The sequence below is a fragment of the Medicago sativa genome, chromosome 1 (genome assembly GCF_051527215.1).
Source record: "Medicago sativa cultivar Bolivia chromosome 1, Bolivia_mono, whole genome shotgun sequence".
In the NCBI taxonomy this organism is placed as follows: domain Eukaryota; kingdom Viridiplantae; phylum Streptophyta; class Magnoliopsida; order Fabales; family Fabaceae; genus Medicago; species Medicago sativa.
This window is the reverse complement of record NC_140749.1, coordinates 37,751,284-37,770,976: the sequence shown is the minus strand read 5'-3', so window position 1 is coordinate 37,770,976 and position 19,693 is coordinate 37,751,284. Positions and strand designations below refer to the sequence as shown.

General features: G+C 34.3%; 1 protein-coding gene and 1 pseudogene across 1 annotated transcript; both read left to right on the top strand.

The window, feature by feature from the left end:
* The first annotated feature begins 1,384 nt into the window (after positions 1-1,384).
* LOC146954766 (uncharacterized) lies at positions 1,385-4,831 on the top strand. The gene is made up of 4 exons (XM_085745858.1): positions 1,385-1,693; positions 1,745-2,516; positions 2,815-3,023; positions 3,518-4,831. Exons 1-4 carry the CDS (start codon positions 1,385-1,387, stop codon positions 4,829-4,831), a joined length of 2,604 nt encoding a protein of 867 aa, XP_085601984.1.
* Positions 4,832-15,527: 10,696 nt separating this feature from the next.
* Positions 15,528-19,421, top strand: LOC146954765 (F-box/kelch-repeat protein At3g06240-like; annotated as a pseudogene).
* Positions 19,422-19,693: the final 272 nt, after the last annotated feature.

Genomic DNA, 19,693 nt, shown 5'->3' with positions numbered 1-19,693 from the left:
TATGATTTTTACTGGTCAACTGATCCGACTTAAAATCTCGAGTTTGATTACATTGCATGGAAACTTCAAATCACCATATTTAAAGATGGAAAATTTTGACGAAACAAAGAAATAAATAAAACAAAAAAGATATAGATGTAAATGTAGGGGTATACGTGAGTCGGTATGAGTTGAGTTTGACCAAACCCAAAATCCAAATCATATAGGGTGCTCCGGTTTATGTGATGTAAAATATCCACATGTCATACCATTGGATAATGGGATACGCAAATTATTTTTCTATTTTTTTAATATTAAATGACTAAATGACGAGTTCTCATAATTTTTCATAAAAATTGCTCTACATTTTTATTTTCTTTAAAAAATTGTGTACCTTATTTTCACTGTTTTTAAATTAGCATCATAAAATAATAAATGATAGAATCAAATAATAAAATCCTTCATAAATTAAAATACTTGCAATAAACTAAAGTTGCTCGATATAAAATTTCATCAACATCAAAATAACCAAAAAATGCAATATCTTAATTTGTAACTCTAACATGTTTTGATTTTTAATATATAGGGTGTGTTGTGTCAGTTTTGCAAATATAACTTGGTTTATGACTCAAAACCTTTGGTATTTTCCCAATTCCCAATGAAAATAAAAATAAAAAATGTTAGCATTATTGGGCAAGTGAATTTTTTAAGTTTGGGTCTGTTTTTACCGTGAACCTATTTATTTTTATGGGTTTTTCATTTTTAGAAACCATACTCATCTAATTACCCGACCCAATCCATTTTTTGAGTTTTTTGGACGGGTTTGACCAGATTGTTTATGTAGACCCAACCCATGTACACCCTTTTTTTTGTTGATAAAGCTAAAAATTCATAAATGTTTTGTCAGGTGCTGCCTGAACCTCATATAAGAATATTCATCATACACGCAAACCAAAAGATAAACAGTAGAACAAAAAAACCCTCCAAAGACATGAGGACAATCAATGCATAGCCAATCTAGAGGAGGGAAACCCTAATCTATCCCTAGCAAGGAGAGAATGGATAAAAGTAGGAGGAGCTAGCCACCATTGTGAAGAATACATAGAGAGCCCTTGATGTTTAGAGCATAGTTTTAAAAACTGGACCGGCCGGTTGGACCGGTCAGACCGGAAACCGGAGGTACGTCCGGTTCGAGCAGCTTAATGGATCGGATGTGCAAATGAACAGGTTAAAACCGGCGTGACTCAGATAAACCGGTAAAAATCGGTGACCCGGCGGGTTCGATGAACCGGACCGGTGCAATGCTTAAGGTTAAAAAAATGAACAAAATCTGAGAAGAAAGGTAAGAAACTGAGATCTGCGATGGTAAGAAAGCACTAAAGCGGCGGACCTGGTTCATGGGTGAATGAAGCAGCTGATCCATTGTTTCAAACTCGTCATTTTGTTGTTTCAAACCGCCACTCCTTTTAAATTCTTTAAGGTTTGGGCGTCTCATGAGGATTGTCGACCATTGGTGATTGAGAATTGGTCTAAGGGTGTCAGAGGTCAGGGTATGTCTCGGTTTCAAGCTAAGCTTCGTAACTTGAAAAATGCTTTCAAGCTTTGGAATCGTAATGTATTTGGTGTTGTGGATAATCAAGTTAAACATGCTATGGAGGAAGTGAACCGCATTCAATTGTTGATTGATTCTGAGGGGTTTTCTGATCAGCTTTATGTTTAGGATCTTAAGGCACAATTGTTACTAACCAAAGCTTTAAATTTTCAGGAACAGTTATGGAAAGAAAAGGCTAGAGATCAGAATTTTATTAGTGGGGACCGCAATCCTGCGTACTTTCACAGGGTGTCTAAAATCCGGGCAGCGACTAAATCTATCTCTTTTTTACATGATGGTGATAATGTTTTAACAGATCCAACGGAAATAGAGCAGCATATTATATCTTATTTTCAAGCAATTTTCAGCATGGATAATAATTGTACACCAAGCACATTGGTTGATGAAACTATTCCTTTGTTAGTTTCAGAGATGGATAACCAAAAGCTGTTGCGCCTTCCTTTGATGGCTGAGATTAAAGAAGTGGTGTTTGCCCTTAATGGTGATGGAGCTCTGGGACCGGATGGTTTTGGTGGTCATTTTTATCAAACATTTTGGGACATTATTGGCATAGATGTAGTGCACTCGGTCCAAGAGTTTTTTCTAGGTGGTACGTTGCCTCCTAATTTTAATTCTAACTTGATTGTGCTTATTCCAAAGACTCCAGGTGCAGGGTCTATGGGTGATTATCGTCCTATAGCGCTTGAGAATTTTCAATTTAAAATTGTTACTAAAATTGTCGCGGATAGGCTGGCTTGTATTACTTCACGGATCATATCTACTGAGCAACGGGGTTTTGTTCGCGATCATAACATATCATATTGTGTTATTCTTGCTTCCGAGGCTATCAACTCAATTGACAAACATCAATATGGGGGAAATATTGCTCTTAAGGTCGACATCTCCAAGGCATTCGACACATTGGACTGGAATTTTTTTAATTATGGTGCTGAATAATTTTGGTTTTTCTTCAACATTTATTAATTGGATTTTGGATATTCTTCAATTGGCACGATTATCTATTTTGGTAAATGGCAAGGCGGTTTGTTTCTTTTCTTGTACTCGAGGGGTTCGTCAGGGTGATCCTCTCTCACCCCTTTTATTTTGTCTGGCGAAAGAAGTTCTCAGCAGAGCGATTTCTGCATCCAGAGAAAAGGGTCAGATCATTCCCATGTCATATTATCATGGCACTTATCTTCCTACTCATGTTTTGTACGTTGAGGATATCATGTTTTTTTGCACAGGTTTGAAGACTAATATTCGGGAGCTTCTTAATATTTTTAAAAAATATTCGGAGGTCTCTGGCCAAGTGATCAACAATGCAAAAAGCCGTTTTTATATTGGTTCTATGTCTGTTTCTCGTACAACCATGATTGCTGATTTGTTAGGTTTCAGTGTTGGAGCTGTGTTGTTTATGTATCTTGGCTGTCCTATTTTTCAAGGGAAGCCGAAGGTTATTCATTTCAGATCAATTACAGACAACATTAAAAATAAACTAGCTACTTGGAAGGGTTCCGTTCTTTCAATCATGGGCAGAGTGCAGCTGGTTAAATCTTTTGTTCATGGGATGCTTGTTTATTCTTTTCATATATATTTGTGGCCTAAAAGATTGCTGAGATTTCTTGACTCCTGGATAAAAAAATTCATTTGGAGTGGTGATGTTTTAACGAGGAAAGTGTGCACGGTTTCTTGGAGTATTATGTGTCGGTCGTGGGCTGAAGTGGGTTGAATATTAAGCCTACACGTTTGATTAATGAGGCACTAATTCTGAAATTGGCTTGGGATCTTAGAACAAAGGACAATCAATGGACTTCCCTTTTCAAGCGCAGATATTTCACTCACGGTCATCCTCAAATGCGCTTTTGCAAATCTCCAATCTAGTCCGGAATTAAATCATAAATTGGTACTGTTTTGGATAACTCGATTTGGGTTGTTGGCACATGGGAGAGTATTTATTTTTGGACTGATAATTGGCTTGGTGAACCGTTGGTAGACTTAATTCATCTTGATGCTGAATTTCATGCTCATCTTAAAGGAACGGTGTCGGAAGTTATCGAAAATGGCACTTTGAGGCTGCCAGCGGTACTTACAGCTGTTGGGGACATCCAAAACTATGTAAATGACATCATTTTACCAACAATTCAGCTCCCTGATGTGTTGGTGTGGAGACACAACTCGGATGGGAAGCTAACATCGAAGCAGGCGTTAGATTTTATGCGTCCTAGGGCTCCATCATTGCCTTGGGCAGAATATATTTGGAGTTCAGCTATCCCTCCCTCGCATTCTTGTAGTTACTGGAGGTTGCAGCATAATAAAATGCCAACGGATGAAAATCTCAGACGTCGTGGTTGCATAGTGGTGTCGGTTTGTAGCTTGTGTATGTCAACAGAGGAGTCTTCGGAGCATTTGTTTCTTCGCTGTACTTTCGCGAATCAGCTTTGGGACTGGATAAGTGCTAAACTTAATTGTTTTATTGATCGTTCTACTGCTGGTTCTCTTCTCTCTTGTCGACCATCTCGATGTTCCTCTCAAGTGTTAGATATTTATTTAGCAGCGGTCTTGCACACCATCCACACTATTTGGTGGGCAAGGAATTCATTGCGGTTCTCAGATGTAACACCTTCATTACATTTAGCTAAGGTACGTATACACTCCTTTATAGCAATGTCGGGAAATGTTTCTACGGGTTACAGTATACCTTCCGACTCTGTGCTTCTTGATTCTTTTGCGGTCTCTCCTCATTGCCGCAAGGCTAAGGATATTATGCTGGTTTTGTGGAAGCCTCCCACCGCCCCGGGGTTGAAAGTTAACACGGATGGTTCGGTGATTGGTGGTTATGCTGCTCGTGGGGGGCTGTTTCGAGAACACCGAGGGACGTTTCGTGGTGCTTTTGCCTGTAATATTGGGATGCAGTCTGTTTTTTATGCAGAGGTTATGGCCATCATTATTGCAATTGAGTTTGCTGCCCGACACGGTTGGAGCAATATTTGGTTGGAGAGTGATTCAACCAATGCCCTCATGATTTTCTCGAACCCTCTATTGGTGCCCGTTTTGTTACGTAACAGATGGCAAAATGCTCGCAATCTTGGGATTCAGGTGATTTCTTCCCATATATTCCGTGAAGGTAACTGTTGTGCAGACTATTTCGCAAATTTGGGTCATTTTGTGGTTGGCGCGGTTTGGCTTAACACTCTCCCACATGCTCTGTCGTTAGATTTCTTTCGGGACAGATGCGGTTTGCCTAACTACAGATTTCCTTAGTCTGTTTTTTGTCTGTATCTTCTGTTTTTTTCTCCTCTTTCTTTCTGTTTTGGTTTTTCTTTTGTTTCTTTCGGAGGGTTTTGGCCTAGTCCCCCCTCCTTCTGTAATTATTTTTCCCATTTTTTTAATAAATTTTCTTTGAGTTTGGCAGCAGAGGATGGTGGTGTCTTGGAATGCCATCCTAGTTGGGATGTCGACGATGTCTCCTGATGCATGTCCTTTCTCCTTGCTTATAAAAAAAAAATCAAAAGAAAGATGAAGATTAGAGGAAAATAGATCTAATATTTGTTTTCTTACTTTTCTAACTTAAGGTAGAGAGTTGGTGAAGCAGTTTGGGTTACATCAAAAAAAGAAGATGAAGCTGCCGCTTGTGATTAGGTTTATCTCATTTCACTGACTTATTTCTTGGTTTTGGGTTTTAAATAGTTTTTTATTTTTTGAGGCAAAGCCTTATAATAGTTTCATACTTTCACTTTCATCACGTAAATCATTATTTTTTTTCCTTTTAGCCTTATAATAGTTTCATACTTTCACTTTCATCACGTAAATCATTATTTTTTTTCCTTTTATAAATGCAGTAATGGTTTGCAAACTTACTTTACTATTATCTAGTAATTTAATATTTTTATTTAATCATTTTTTAACTATTCCTTGTAAAATATTAATTATTTTAAAAACAAATGTAGATTAATAGAATATTCATAAAAATATTGTACGGACACGATTCGAACCTCGGTCACAAAGATAAATTTATTATAAAGGCTGAGTCATATAATCGAGTCATCCGATTCAATCCGGTTTAGACATGCGGTTCAACCAATAACCCGATGGTTCGACCAATGACCCAGTGAACCAGTACCCTCACCGAATCAATCACCGGTCCGGTTTTTAAAACTATGGTCTAGAGAACCCATGTACACCCTTAGATGTAACATGGAACCACCATATTGTTTTAATGTCACCCTTAGATGTAACACGGAACGACCATACTGTTTTAATGTCATAAAGTAGTAACACTGACACTATTATTTTTGAAATACTTCATAGTCTTTAATTTCATTAGACATTCTTTTTTGTACACTGTTATTTTAGAAAAATAAAATAAAAATAATCCTTGATCTGCCCTAGTTCTAAGAGCTCCCTAATTAAAACCCACTTCTATATATTTTCTACTCTTTTGTTTATGATTAAAAGACTTCAAATTATAAATAACATTATGAAAACCAACTCCTGTAGAGGGGAGAGAGAGAGAGAGAGAACTAAATGAATGATAAATCCCTCTCTTCAGAATTTTAAAGGTGGCTGTATTTTAAAGAATACACATATATATATTCGAATTTGAGACTTATTAAATTGAATGATATATGTACTACTCAATTGAGATCATAGCAATAATTAATAAACTTTGTGGTTTATTGAATCGAGAATCCTTATACCAAAAATAAATCAAGAATTCATTATTAGGAGTAATAAATAATAGACCTCTTAGGGGTTACTTTTGTTACTATGTTAACTGTAGAACACCTAACAGTTTTTATAGCTAAACATGGAGGAGACAATTAATACAATCAACTGGTAATCAAGAAACTGAATCTCAGCAGTAAAGAATAAGAAAATGAACGGGGGATGCTCAAGAGAGTACTAAACTTCAATCAATAATCGAAGTTGGCATTTGGCATTTGTCCCGAATCTGAAACTGCAGTGAAGTATTGAATAATTTTTAGCCAACAATAAATAATGGGTGTACTTGTATATATTTATTGAGACATGCATGCATCATGCATGCACAGTAAAGGCAAACAATACTGTGTTCTTGAGGTTAATATAAAGAAAGAGTATTAAAATCAAAAAGTTTTTTTAAAAGTATTTATATATAGTGTTTATTAAAAAAAAAAAAAAAAAAACCATAACAGGGTCGACAGTGTTTTCCTTAACAGGGATGAGTGAAAGAACAATCGGTATTAGAAACGTGCGTGGCTAATAATGGGTTGCTGTTGAGATGAAGTCAAGTATATATTGGACGCTTTGGATTCTCCTACTTTCCACCATTGTCGTGGCTATCAGATTGATGTTTAGCGTACTTTGATTTCATTGTGCTTGTCCAAGGGATGTGTTAATTTATTTGTCGGAAAAACTAATGAATGCCACAAGGAAATGTTTAAGAACTCAAAATAAAGGTGATTTTTTTTTTTTTTTAAGATTTGGTAAAGAACCAAACATGGTAAAAATTATTTAATATAAGTTTTTTTTATTACCTTAACAAATGGCTCACAGTTTTATTTCATCTAATGTAAAAGTTTTATCATATATAATATATTATACATCTTAGAGTATCTTTAAGGGCGAAAGGCTTACTCTATAAGTCATGATACAAAATAGACACTCCAATTTGCAAAACTATTTGAGTATATAGCTTTAAGGAATACTGTCTTCTTCTTGTTAGTGGGACTCACATGATCATGTTTAAATTAAGAAACACAATGAAATCGAAAAACGTTAACCCTAGATTACTTTGAATGTTTATATTGATGTGTTCTTTTGACCGAGTTTAAATGGAGTTCGTATTGATATTTGTATTGGAGAATTGTGGGTCTTCATGCCCTTTGGAATAGGTGATGACAAATTTTGTCAAGTATACCAAATCGTTTTAAGTAGTAAATTATTGTCTTCAAAATGATTGTTGTTTTCTACTATTCAATTTATTAAACATATAAATGGGAGAGAGTTTGCAAGTTTTTTTTTTATAATCTAAACAATTAATTGCTCATAAATCAAGTTTTATGTTCATCATGGTTTTCTATAATCATTTGAAATTAAGTTGACATAAAAATTTCACAACCTCACAAATATTTTATCCTAGTTTGTCCTAGTTTAATTTAATCATCACAACCTCACAAATATTTTTATTCACGCTGTCATTTAATGATTCCAAATATTATTATTTCCTTTCTTCAACCTCGCGAATATACACACACACACACATTAACGTTTAGAGTAACAGTCTGTCTGTTTTTTTGTTACGCTAATGCATATAATTTTTTTAGTGTTGCTTGGTTGAGTGCTACCTCACCAATTTTTTTTAACTATTTTCCAATTTTTATATTTTTAAAAACTTTTAAATATTTTACAATTTTTTATTTTTAACTATTTTCCAATTTTTTTCTCCCAAATTCAGTTGCTTCTACACCGCCGATGTGGGCGAATAAGATACCGTTTGATCCGGTTTTTTTTAAACTTCTCTACTTTTTTAAGGAGAAGTTAGGCCAAATACAATATCAATTAAGTATTTACTAAAAAATGTACTTTTTTTAATGCATAAAATTGAATGGAATGAGCTTTGGCCAAAAGTTGTTGAATGCTACTTCAAAAAACTACTTCTCGACAATTTATTTCACAAGTATCTCTCTTCAATTCACGTTAGAAACCTTTTCTTTTATTTTTTAATATTATATTTCAATACGTTTTTTTATTCCATTTTTTTTGAACCGTTCCATTTATTTTTTTTAAGGAGGTCCCATTTAATTTTATTACCTTTTTTACAAAGGAATTTTATTATCTTTTTATCATTTATATATTTAATTTCAATATCGTTTAATCATCACAACCTCACAAATATTTTTATTCACGCTGTCATTTAATGATACCAAATATTTTTATTTTCTTTCTTCAACCTCACAAATACACACACACACACACATTAGCGTTTAGAGTAATACTTTATGTGTGTCTGTTTTTTTGTTACGCTACTGCATATAATTTTTTTTGGCGTTGCATAATGCGTATGATTATTTTTATAAAATTTTGATTTTAATTAAAAGTAAAATTGTAGATGTCTTTCTTCAAAAAAGGTCTACATATATATATATATATATATATATATATATATATATATATATATGGCATATCAAATGAGAGGAGTGTTAAGAGTAAATTGGCTTTCTCCATTTCCCTTATCATGTTCTCTCTCTATTGCATAAGCCATAAGTGACCGCTCTTTTTACCTCTTCTATGTATTGTTCTTCCTTGATTTTTCTCTCTATAGAAAGGATCTCTTCAACGTTCTTCTGTTCCTTTCTTTCCTCTCCCTCAATTTAGGTTCAATAGAAAGAAAACATAATAAGATTTTGTCAAGGAAAAGAAAGATTATGATAGCTTTGGGAGAGAAATTCCAATTAGTTAGAGTAATTTCGTAGAAGACTAACAAATAATCACAAGCTGATTTGGTTAAGAGTGAAATTATAGTTTAATTCTACTATTGTTCAAATCCAACTTAAATTAACCCTTTTTAAAAAATTCAATCAATTGATAAGAAACGGGTCACGAAAATGGAAAATAGAAAAGAAAAAAAAAACATTCAATTGGGGTATGTATGATTTAGGTGGCCATAGAAATCTTCTAACAAAAGCAGTAAGCATCGCCATCGCCAGCTAAAGGGTTCTGTACAAGTTGCATTGAGAAGCGTGTGCAGAGGAAAGACGAAGAGCTGTGTTTTTTGTTTTAATTGACTGCATAGCTATTGATGAAGTAACATGATTAGTTTAGATCCAATGGTTATTATTAAGTCCTCTCATCTCTCATAATAACCACTCCTCTCATTTTAAATGCCCTATATATATATATATATATATATATATATATATATATATATATATATATATATATATATATATATATATATATTGCACCTTTATATTGTAACAAACTATGCATATCTTTTTCTTATTCAAAAAAACTAAACATATATGTTTCTATGACACCAACAATGTAACAAATATAATATCATATAATATAAATTCTTATCTTTTTGAAAGACACCAAAAATATGGTATTCTTATACAAAAATATGGCATTAATTAAATTCCAACATTTTTAATAGTAATTTTTTTAAGAAATCATCGGGCTTCTTCATGAAATGGTCAAGACAATGCCAATTGGGACTAGAAAGAAATTGTGTACGAACATTGTGTTGAAAGATAAAAGGTATTATTTTCTAATTTGTCAGCATCAGATGATAGAATTTTGTATAAGTTTGATAATGACCTGAAAGATGTCTTTCCTTATGCAGTGAGAATATAGTTGATGTAACACTATGGGAAAAATATTTCGTAGCTTTATCATTTACTATCTATTTACCTTGAGTTCTTTGCTTCCATTTTGTAGTCAATGGCAACCCAAATATATGTAACAATTGGTCAGGTTTGAGGCTGCTCATCAACCTACATTATCTGGTTGTTGAGAAGTTTAAGACTTAGTAAGTTTGCATTATGATTTCACAATACAGTGTTAGAGTAAATTATTATTTCACAATCTGATTTGATTGTTTTTTGATCATGTTTCTTGAATTGTTGTCGTGACCTTAACACTTCTCAAGCTCAGAGTCAAAGCATCAGTCAGAACATAAGTCAGAGTTCGGCTTTTCCTCAATGTACTTCGTACAACGATTTTTCCAATCTGTCTCAGGTTAGGCCAGTTGTTGAATTTATAAACTTAGTGAAGGTCTGCTTTTTTTATGCACAAACATGCTTTGAATTTTTTTACGCACAAATTAAAAATTTATATTGCATTATTCTTTATTTCATGTGAATAATTTGTGTTAGGATACATATTGCATCACTATTTGGAAAGCAACTAAATTCAATCCTAACCAGTTTGGATGATATTATGAGAGTTGCACCAAATGTTCGAAGACATCAATGTCAAATGGTGCTAGCTATAGATGCATATGCGGGAATGATGCTTAATTTCCATTTGTTTCAACAATGTTAATTGGTCAACAGGGTTCATATTATGCACATGAATGCATTTATCTAGCCTTTTTAGGAAGATAATAGGAAGATAAATTAGAAGTCATGCTACATTTTTTTAGCTTAAAATCAGTTATGCTACCTTTATTTTATAAATTATATGTAATTATATTCGCATACGTCTTATCCATGTTAATATGCATTATGTAACGCCCACTTTGATATTTAATTATTTTTATTAAATTAGAGTCTATTTATGTGATTTATTTTAAAAATGTGAGGTGTTGGTATTTTATTAAGTGGCTTTATTCTATTATTTATTAGAATATGAGAATTATTAGAGTAAGTAGATTTGGGGGTTAGAATAGAAAGAAGAAAGAGTTATTGGGCCTAAACAGATTTAGGAAGAGTATTTAGTATTATAAATAAGGAAGCTTAGGTTAGAAAGAGTTTTTACGTTAAACCGCTTTTTGGAAAAGAGGAGAACAAGGAGAGAAGAGAAGAGAAGACAAAGAGAAGAGAGAAGAGGCTGCATCGATTGTTAAGGTAAGGGTGAGACTAGCATTCAATACTATTATGTGTATGATTATAATGATTAGATTTAACGAGTTGTAGGAAGAGTTTGTAAGGATTGAGGAATTAGGGTTTTAAGTGAAGAATTGAGGATTAACCGATGAAAAGTTGTTAGATTGATGTAGAAACTGTGTACAAACCTTAGATAATCCATATGATGATTATTGGATATAGTTTTGAGGTTAGAACCATGGAATTGGATGAGATGTCGGTGAATTTAAGAATTAGGGTTTAAAAATTGTAATAGGTTGTTAATAGATTTGAGAACCCTTTGAATTTGCATACAATAGGTTGATGAATAATTAGTGTTGATGAATAGGTTGCTGTCAGTGTGCAAAACGCATTTTTATTGTCTCAGTTTGACAAGTTTAAGTTCCGAACTGGGTTTAGGTGTAAACACGAAAGCTGTAGGTATGGATGTTAGTTTTCTAATGCCATTGGTCTGGTGTCAAAATGATTTATAGAACTTGAGTTATGGTCAAATTACTGCACGTAGGTCACAGTGAATTTTTATGGACTTTCTGCACAGCTTTTCCTAATTTAAAACAAAAACTGGTATTGATCGGTACAAAATTGGCCTTTGGTGTAAACACGAAAGTTTTAGATAATTTTGTTAGCTTTCCAGTGGTTTTGGTTTGATGTGAAAATGACTATTAGTTTCTGAGTTATGATGAAAATACTCCAAGGAGGTCTTAGCAAAATTGTACGGTGACAGCATTCTCTGTTTCATGTTTTTGCGTCTGTTTCACATGTTTCTGTTCTGAATTAGTCTTTGGTATAAACATGAAAGTTGTTGATAATTGTGATATCTTTCCAGTAGATTTGGTTTGGCATGAAAATATGTTGTGGATAATTTATTATGTTTTTACAAAGATGCATGATGAATTGTTGATGTTTAAATACGATGTTATATGATGAATTGTTGATGTTTAAATACGATGTTATATGAAGAATTGTTGATGTTTGAATACGATGTTATATGATGAATTGTTGACGTTTAAACACGATGTTATATGACGTTGTTTATGATTGATGAATATGAAATTATGATGTGAAGCCGTTGTCGTTGTCGTTACCACAGTTGTCATCAATGTCTTCAAAGTTGTAAGTTGTATGTCGATGTCGTTGAAGTTGTTAAGTCGTCAAGTCATTATGAAGCCGTCAAGTTGTTAAAGACGTTATGTTGTCAAAATGTTAAGATGTTCATGATGTTTCTAAGATGTAAGATATTGAGTCCATGCATACTCATTTAAAGCGACGAGGGCTCAAGCCCTGGAGCATTTGCTCAAAAGCGACTATGGCTCAAGCCCTGGAGCCTTGTGCTCAAAAGTGATGAGGGCTCAAGCCCTGAGAGCCTATTTATGCTCAATAGCGATGAGGGCTTATGCCCTAGAATGGTACCACATGGATTTGCATTGTCAAGATGATTTAAGACGAAAGAGTTGCATAGTCGAGTCAAGTCGTTAAGTTGTGATGTTTGATGAAGTATCTAATGATGAATTATGATTAAGATGATATATGATGTTATGATTATGATGATATATGATGTTATGATTAAGATGATATATGATGTTATGATTACGATGATATATGATGTTATGATTAAGATGATATATGATGTTATGATATACGATGATATACGATGTTATGATATACGATGATATATGATGTTATGATTAAGATGATATATGATGTTTATGTTTATGATTAAGATGATATGTGATGTTTATGATTATTATGATGATGATATATGATGATGCTTATGACTAATGTTTGATGATATATGAAGATGTTCACGATTATTATGTCGATGATATGTGATGATGTTTATGACTAATGTAGGGAGAGTAATGATACTAGTTAATGAAGTTTAAGATGTTAGATATAATTGTTGAATTATATGCTTAATATTATTGTTTTGTGAATCTCACCCCTTCTGCTTGAAAATGTTGCTCTTCGTATGTGTAACTTGCAGGTAATCATGATTAGGTGTGGTCGTGAGTGGACTCCTCACAAGTGTGTCTTTAGGTGCTCTGATACAAAACAGAGAGGGAGTTTTGACATTGTTTTCTATTCCTTACGTATTGTTTTATGAGATTTTTAATGAAGTTGTTGGATCGAACTGATTACGATGTTTTAGACTATTTATGAGACTTTTATGATGAGGCCTTATGTGCCAAAGACTATTTTTGGATGTTGAATAATTCCGCTGCAAGATATTAAGTACTTTGTTGATTGAATTTTTGAAGGATAAATTATTATTTATTCATTTATGATTTTTATGAAATGTGACATTCCGTTTACGATGAATTACTCTGATTTTATTAAGAAATTTTTATGTTGGGAAAACGGGGTGTTACACATTAGACTAATATTGTTGTTATTTCCCTGTTTAGCATTTCCCAAACGAGGTGTCAAAAACAATTCTAAAAGGAAAGCGCAAAACAATCACTCTCATTGATGACCAGACATAGAGAAAATATAAGTGTCGTCTCATTACCGCCGAAAGAGAAAGCTAAGAAAAATACTTGGGTGGGCAGTGGTTCAATTTCTGCAAAGAACGTGTGATGGAAGAAGGTGGTAAGCTCATCTTTGATCTCGAAAAGTCACCGAAGAACTTGCATGTTCAAGTTGTTCCAAAGTAGATCTTTGTTGCTGAACTATTTGAACTTCGACTATTTTGACGCATCGCTTTGGACTGTAATCGTAAACTATCTTGACTTTGGGATGCCATTTGTTCTTTTCATTTTGTCTGATGTAAATATTGGCAAAAATCCCTTTTTGGTTAGTCTATGACACTTGCAGTCTTTTTTATAAACCTAACTATTATGTAACGTTAATGTGCACATTGTTGGTTCCTTCATTGGTTTCGATTAGTATCATGTTAATTATAATGTTGTTTTTCTAATCTCTTGAACAAAATAGAACATGTTCTTTTCCTACAGCAAATCTTTATAATGTTTTGGTAAATGTTTTAGAAATGTACTTTTATATATATATATATATATATATATATATATATATATATATATAACATCTAATTAACACTGCAATTTGTTTTGTACCTAGCACTTCCCAAATGAGATATCAAGGACATTTCCAAAAGGAACAGGGAAAAAAATCACACTCATCGACAAACAAACTCAAAAAAGGTATAAGTGTCGCTTGATAACGGCAAAGAGAGCAAGTTACGAAAAATACTTAGGCAGTCAATGGTTCAACTTTTGTCGAGAACATATGTTAGAGGTAGGTGATAAGCTAATTTTTGATCTAGAGATGCCACCTAAAAATATGCACGTTCAAGTCGTTCCCAAATAAAGATTTGGTGTTCATGATCCGCACTTTCAACAGATCACCTTAACTCTAATCTTAGACAAGATTATCTTCACTCACCGATGCTACTTCTTTGCTTGATTTCATCTGATGTAAATATGTGTATCAATCCGTCGTTTTAACATCTTTTCTTTCCAAGAATTTTTTTTATCGAATACGTTATTGAACCCGTGCGAAGCACGGTTTGTAACTAGTTATCCTAAAGAAAAATTACACTTTAAGTGAAATATATATATATATATATATATATATATATATATATATATATATATATATATATATATATATAAATGGTTGTGTATTTCCTTATTTCCTCTCCCTTCCAATTGCTTTCTACCTACCATCGCTCTCTGCCTTCGCTGAGAAGCTATTACAGTACGGAACTTCTCCAAGGTACTTTCTTTCACTGTTCATTGTTTACGAACAATCAACATTTCTATATTGTAATGTTTTTTCGTAACCAATTTATCTTATTTGCTAATCACATGACACTCTAAGCTAAGCTTGTAGTAGTTTTTATTATAAAATTCATATCATCACATTTTAAACTTTTTTTTTTCTATTCTTTTTTCTTAGGCTCTCTTTGGTAAAATAAACAGCGAATAACTGATAAGCTAGCTTACAACAGATGAACTTATAATAGATGGCTTATAAGCTAAGCTTGAACTTATAATGTTTGTTAAAATAGGCAGTTGAAGTAACTTCAAAATACAAAATGACATAAAAAAATGCGCTCTTAATTAATATCTATTTTTTCATATAAGATTGCAAAGCTAAAATTGAGATAAAAGGTGATTAGCTATAAGATACTTGAATTAGCTTATCAAAAGCTGCTATAAACTTGTGTAAAAATGTTAGTTACCAAACATGTCTTTTTAAATCAAACGAGCTTATAAGCTATAAGCCATAAGCTCAAATTTATATCTTACCAAATAGACCCTTAGTTTCTCTCTGTGCCTCTATAATATCTATCAAATATGATTTTTTTTTTTTAGGGTTTAATTTGCTTATTTTGTTTCCTTTCCCTCTTGCAATTCAATGTTGCCATGAAAAGAAAAAAGGGTTCAGTTGCCCCTGCAAGGACTAGCCAAAGGTGCAATAAAGCAAAAAGGAAAAGTTGATGAGGCAGAAAGTCATGAACTTTGCCCTTACTTTGATGATCTTCCATCTCACCTCACTGCCCACATTTTGCTTCAGCTCTCCATTAAATCTCTTCTCATTTGTAAATGTGTGTGCAAGATTTGGAAAATAATGATATCAAAGCCACATTTTACTACATTGCAATTTAAGCGAGCATCAATTAGTCTCATGATTCGGACTGATGACTATAGACCGGAGGCAAGAATGTTGTACCTTCTCGAGTGCGAGCTTAAGAATTTTGAACTTGCTAGCAACAATCATGTAAAGCTGGAGTCGATATTCAAGCTTCCGCTTAAGGATGCGAAACTGTTGATGGTGAAAAGAGATGCATAATTAGATTTGGCAAAAAACGACAAGAACAATAATAGGGGCAGGCAGAATCTTATTGTTTCTAACATAGACCATACCAAATTTAAAGTTGTGAATTCTTGCAATGGTTTGCTTTGTTTATTTGACCCATCTAACAAAAACCCTTTAGTGGTTTGTGTAACATCCCGCTCGTCTGCTAATGGAAATTTTACCTGTTATATGCACCAGAGGAGTTATGTTTTGGGAAGTAAGTATAATGGAGATATTTATTATGTTATGCCAGCTTAATACGGGTAAAGTACCAGTGTCGCATTAAACACGCTTGAGGCAGGGGCAAAGAGGTAATTGCGTGGGAAAAGATATTTATATGGATTGGCCCCAAAATTATTTCATTTTCTCATTTGTTTCTCTCTCTAGGGTTGAGAGAAAGAGTTCTCTCCTCTCTCTCTCTATGGAACTGCCCCCTTTCCTCCTCTCTAGCCCCTCAAACTCTTCCAAGATCATCAAGGGATAGGCAAGCATGAATCAAAGAAGCTTGTGGGCAAGAAACAACAAAGGGAATGAGTAGAAGCTTGGATTCAAGTTAGGATTTGAACTTTGAGAAGCTTGAAGCTTGAGGCAAACACAAGAATCAACCTAGGTGAGTTCCATAGATAGAATACCCACCTTTGGGCTTGTGTAATCTTGTAGAAAATCATGTTTTATGTTAGTTTTGCTTTCATGAAATTTAAGTAACCCCAAAGTAATTCTTGTTGTTTACATGCTAAAAATTGCCATGAGATATGTTTAAATGAAGCTATATATGTTGTTGGATGTATTGGTGCATTACAGGGTCCAATTGGTCGAGTTTTGGGTCGAAAATGGCGAAAACCCGTAGCCGAAAGCACCGAAACGCAAAAATTCGCAGCGCTGCGCCTGTACAAGGGCGCTAGGCGCCCACAAGTCAGGGAGCCAGCGCTAGGCGCCCTCCCTCTGGCGCCAGGCGCCCCAGACAGGACAACGTTCGCGTTGTTCTGCGCTCGGGTGCATGGGGGCAGTCGCGTGGGGGTCCGTAGCGATCGTTTCGGTGTATTCTTGTACTGTTTTTACTTATCTTTCTACTGGAACAAGCTTGGCTTTATCAAATCATGAAATTTATAAACGGCTCGTAACTTGGGTTTATGGCATTTTCGGTCTTTAGAAAGTATTGAAAATTTGCACACATCGTCAATTGATCCTTGCATCATTAATCGTGGCAATCTTAGCATGTATTACAAGGATGGCTCAAGAGAGTTTTAGCCGAATTATTCGGGTAGCAAGGAACTAGGCATGGGATGAAAGTAGAGCCTTGACATAGCTTGTCAAGAACTAGAATAGATAGTAAAGGATAGAATGCTAGACATGAGTAGTATGTTTGAATAGACGCGAAGTGATATAGAAAATTATCTTCGCATAAGAGCTAAGTGTCATACGAGTATGGCAAGACGTGAATTGATTAGATATCTCTTCACATAGAAAGTAAAGCAAGCATATAGTTTACCTCTAGTCGGATCGTGTAGGCATCCGAGGTAAAAGAGATAGCTAGTATAGATTTAATACTCATGCATATATTTATAGACCAAGACTTTTAAGTTAAGGTGCCATGTCTCTTGTGTCCACACTAGGTTGGTTCAAGAGGTTTCCATTAGGTGAAACGGGGTTAGCCGTAAGGAACCCGCATGTCACTTAGTAAGCAAGAGGTAGTGTCGTGTCTCTTGTGTCCACACTAGGTTGGTTCAAGAGGTTTCCATTAGGTGAAACGGGGTTAGCCGTAAGGATCCCGCACGTCACTGCAGGAGTGCCGTTGGTTATACCTTAGATAGGTTTCCATCGGATAGATAGGGATTGCGCTCGGGGTTACTCCACTCGGGGCTTTCCGTAAAATGAACTCAGATAATATTTGTTTGTTAAACGCTAACTTTAAGAATGAACTTGACTATTCATATTTGTTAGATATATTTATGTTATGTCATAGAGCCTTGACGTAGGTCGTCAAGAATTAGTAGAGCCTTGGCGTAGATCGTCAAGAATAGTAGGACATAGACGTAGATCGTCAAATTAGCATGATAGCAAGATGGAATATGTTGTTAGATACAACATAGTTATGCATAGAGCAAGTATAGAGAAAGATATACCGTTGACGATATTAGGTTTCCCCTAATCGTCCGGGTTAGAATCGTGTCATGATTATGATAGACTTGGGCCTTAATGCATAGAGCGTATTCTTGGAAATGCGGTTTTAGATTCCCCTCGACCGCCATGACACGTATAGGAAGTGAAGCCTATAACAAGTAAGATAAGACTATGACGGCCCTAGTATGCACGACCGTCTAAGTATGCAAGTCCCCACACACGTATAATCAACCGTCAGGTTGTATTTTAGACACGTGGTGACCGTAGGTTTCCCCTGAGGTTGCCTGTAGCCTAGAATTTAGGGGAACTCACTGAGACATTATGTCTCATCCCAATCCTTATTTGTTTCAGATAAACAGGCTGGATTAGCAAGCTAGTAGCTGAATGGATGTTACGACAAGTGTTCGTTCGTACCCGCTGCAGGATGAGATGGATAATCAAGGATGCATTCATAATTTTTTTAGAAAAGTTGAGTTGTATTATTATGTACGAACGCATTTGGTTGTATATATATTCATTCGTAGTTGTATTGTTGTAAAATTTTAATGTATCCAATACTAAACTTAACGCACGTGCTAGACATTCTAGATAAGTCTAGTATGGGTGTTACAGTTTGCAACCCAGTCACTGGGGAATTCATAAGACTTCCTGAAGCTAATAAGAATCCTGTCGGGTTACACACAAAACAGGCACTAATCCAACAACATGTTGGTTTTGGTTATCAACCTAAAACTAATAATTATAAGGTGATAAAAATGTCGACGAGACGTGTTAGAGCTGCCAATGACTGGGTGTTTGGGCGTACGATTATTGAGATACACACGCTTGGAACACCATCATGGAGAAATGTTGAAGAGGATCCTCAGATGTCTATTTGGAATGTTTATTATCCGACTTGTGTGAATGGCGCACTTCATTGGATCAGATTTGATTTTCTGCAAATGTCAATATTGTGTTTCAATTTGGAAAATGAGAGGTTCCAATCTTTCCCTTCTCCTCCACAAGTTTTTCGGAATGATAGAATCATAGACAAATTTGCAAACAGGAAGATCAACATGGGAGAATTAAGGGGATTTCTTTACGTTTGTGACTCGTCCTCTTTCTTTGATGTTACAACTTGGGTTATGAAGAAGTATGGTCTTGGAGAATCATGGACCAAGGTTTACGGCATTGATACTTCAGCCAGTCCTTTGGGCATACTTGCATATTTGTGCAGTGGTTTTTGTTGGCCGGTGAAACAATTTGAAGAGAGTGCTTGCATATTGTTTTATGATTCGTGCAATTGTTTAATCTACTATGAACCTGAGAAACATGGATTCAAAGTAATTGGATCAAAATAATTTATATAAAACTAACAGAACTCTATATTAATTAATAAAAAATATTAAATTTCAAACTTCTGAACTTTTATTCGTCATTTTTATGATTTCAAAATATTAAATTTCAAACTTCTGAACTTTTAAATTTCAAACTTCTGAATTTTTATGATATTTAAATTCCAATTACTTTCCATATTAAAAATTGGAAATATTATTTTTATTCGTCATTTTTTGTTAGAAAAATTATTTTTTACGAAAAATGGTAAATTCCACATTTAAACATTTTTTAAAGG

What these genes read in the sequence shown, in the direction of transcription:
- LOC146954766 (XM_085745858.1), top strand. Translation starts at nt 1,385, where the DNA reads ATGAAGCAGCTGATCCATTGTTTCAAACTCGTCATTTTGTTGTTTCAA. An exon ending in CTGGAATTTTTTTAATTATG is followed by an intron (nt 2,517 to 2,814) that starts GTGCTGAATAAT and finishes TTTTTTGCACAG; the next exon opens with GTTTGAAGACTAATATTCGG. An exon ending in TTTTTCAAGGGAAGCCGAAG is followed by an intron (nt 3,024 to 3,517) that starts GTTATTCATTTC and finishes GGCACATGGGAG; the next exon opens with AGTATTTATTTTTGGACTGA.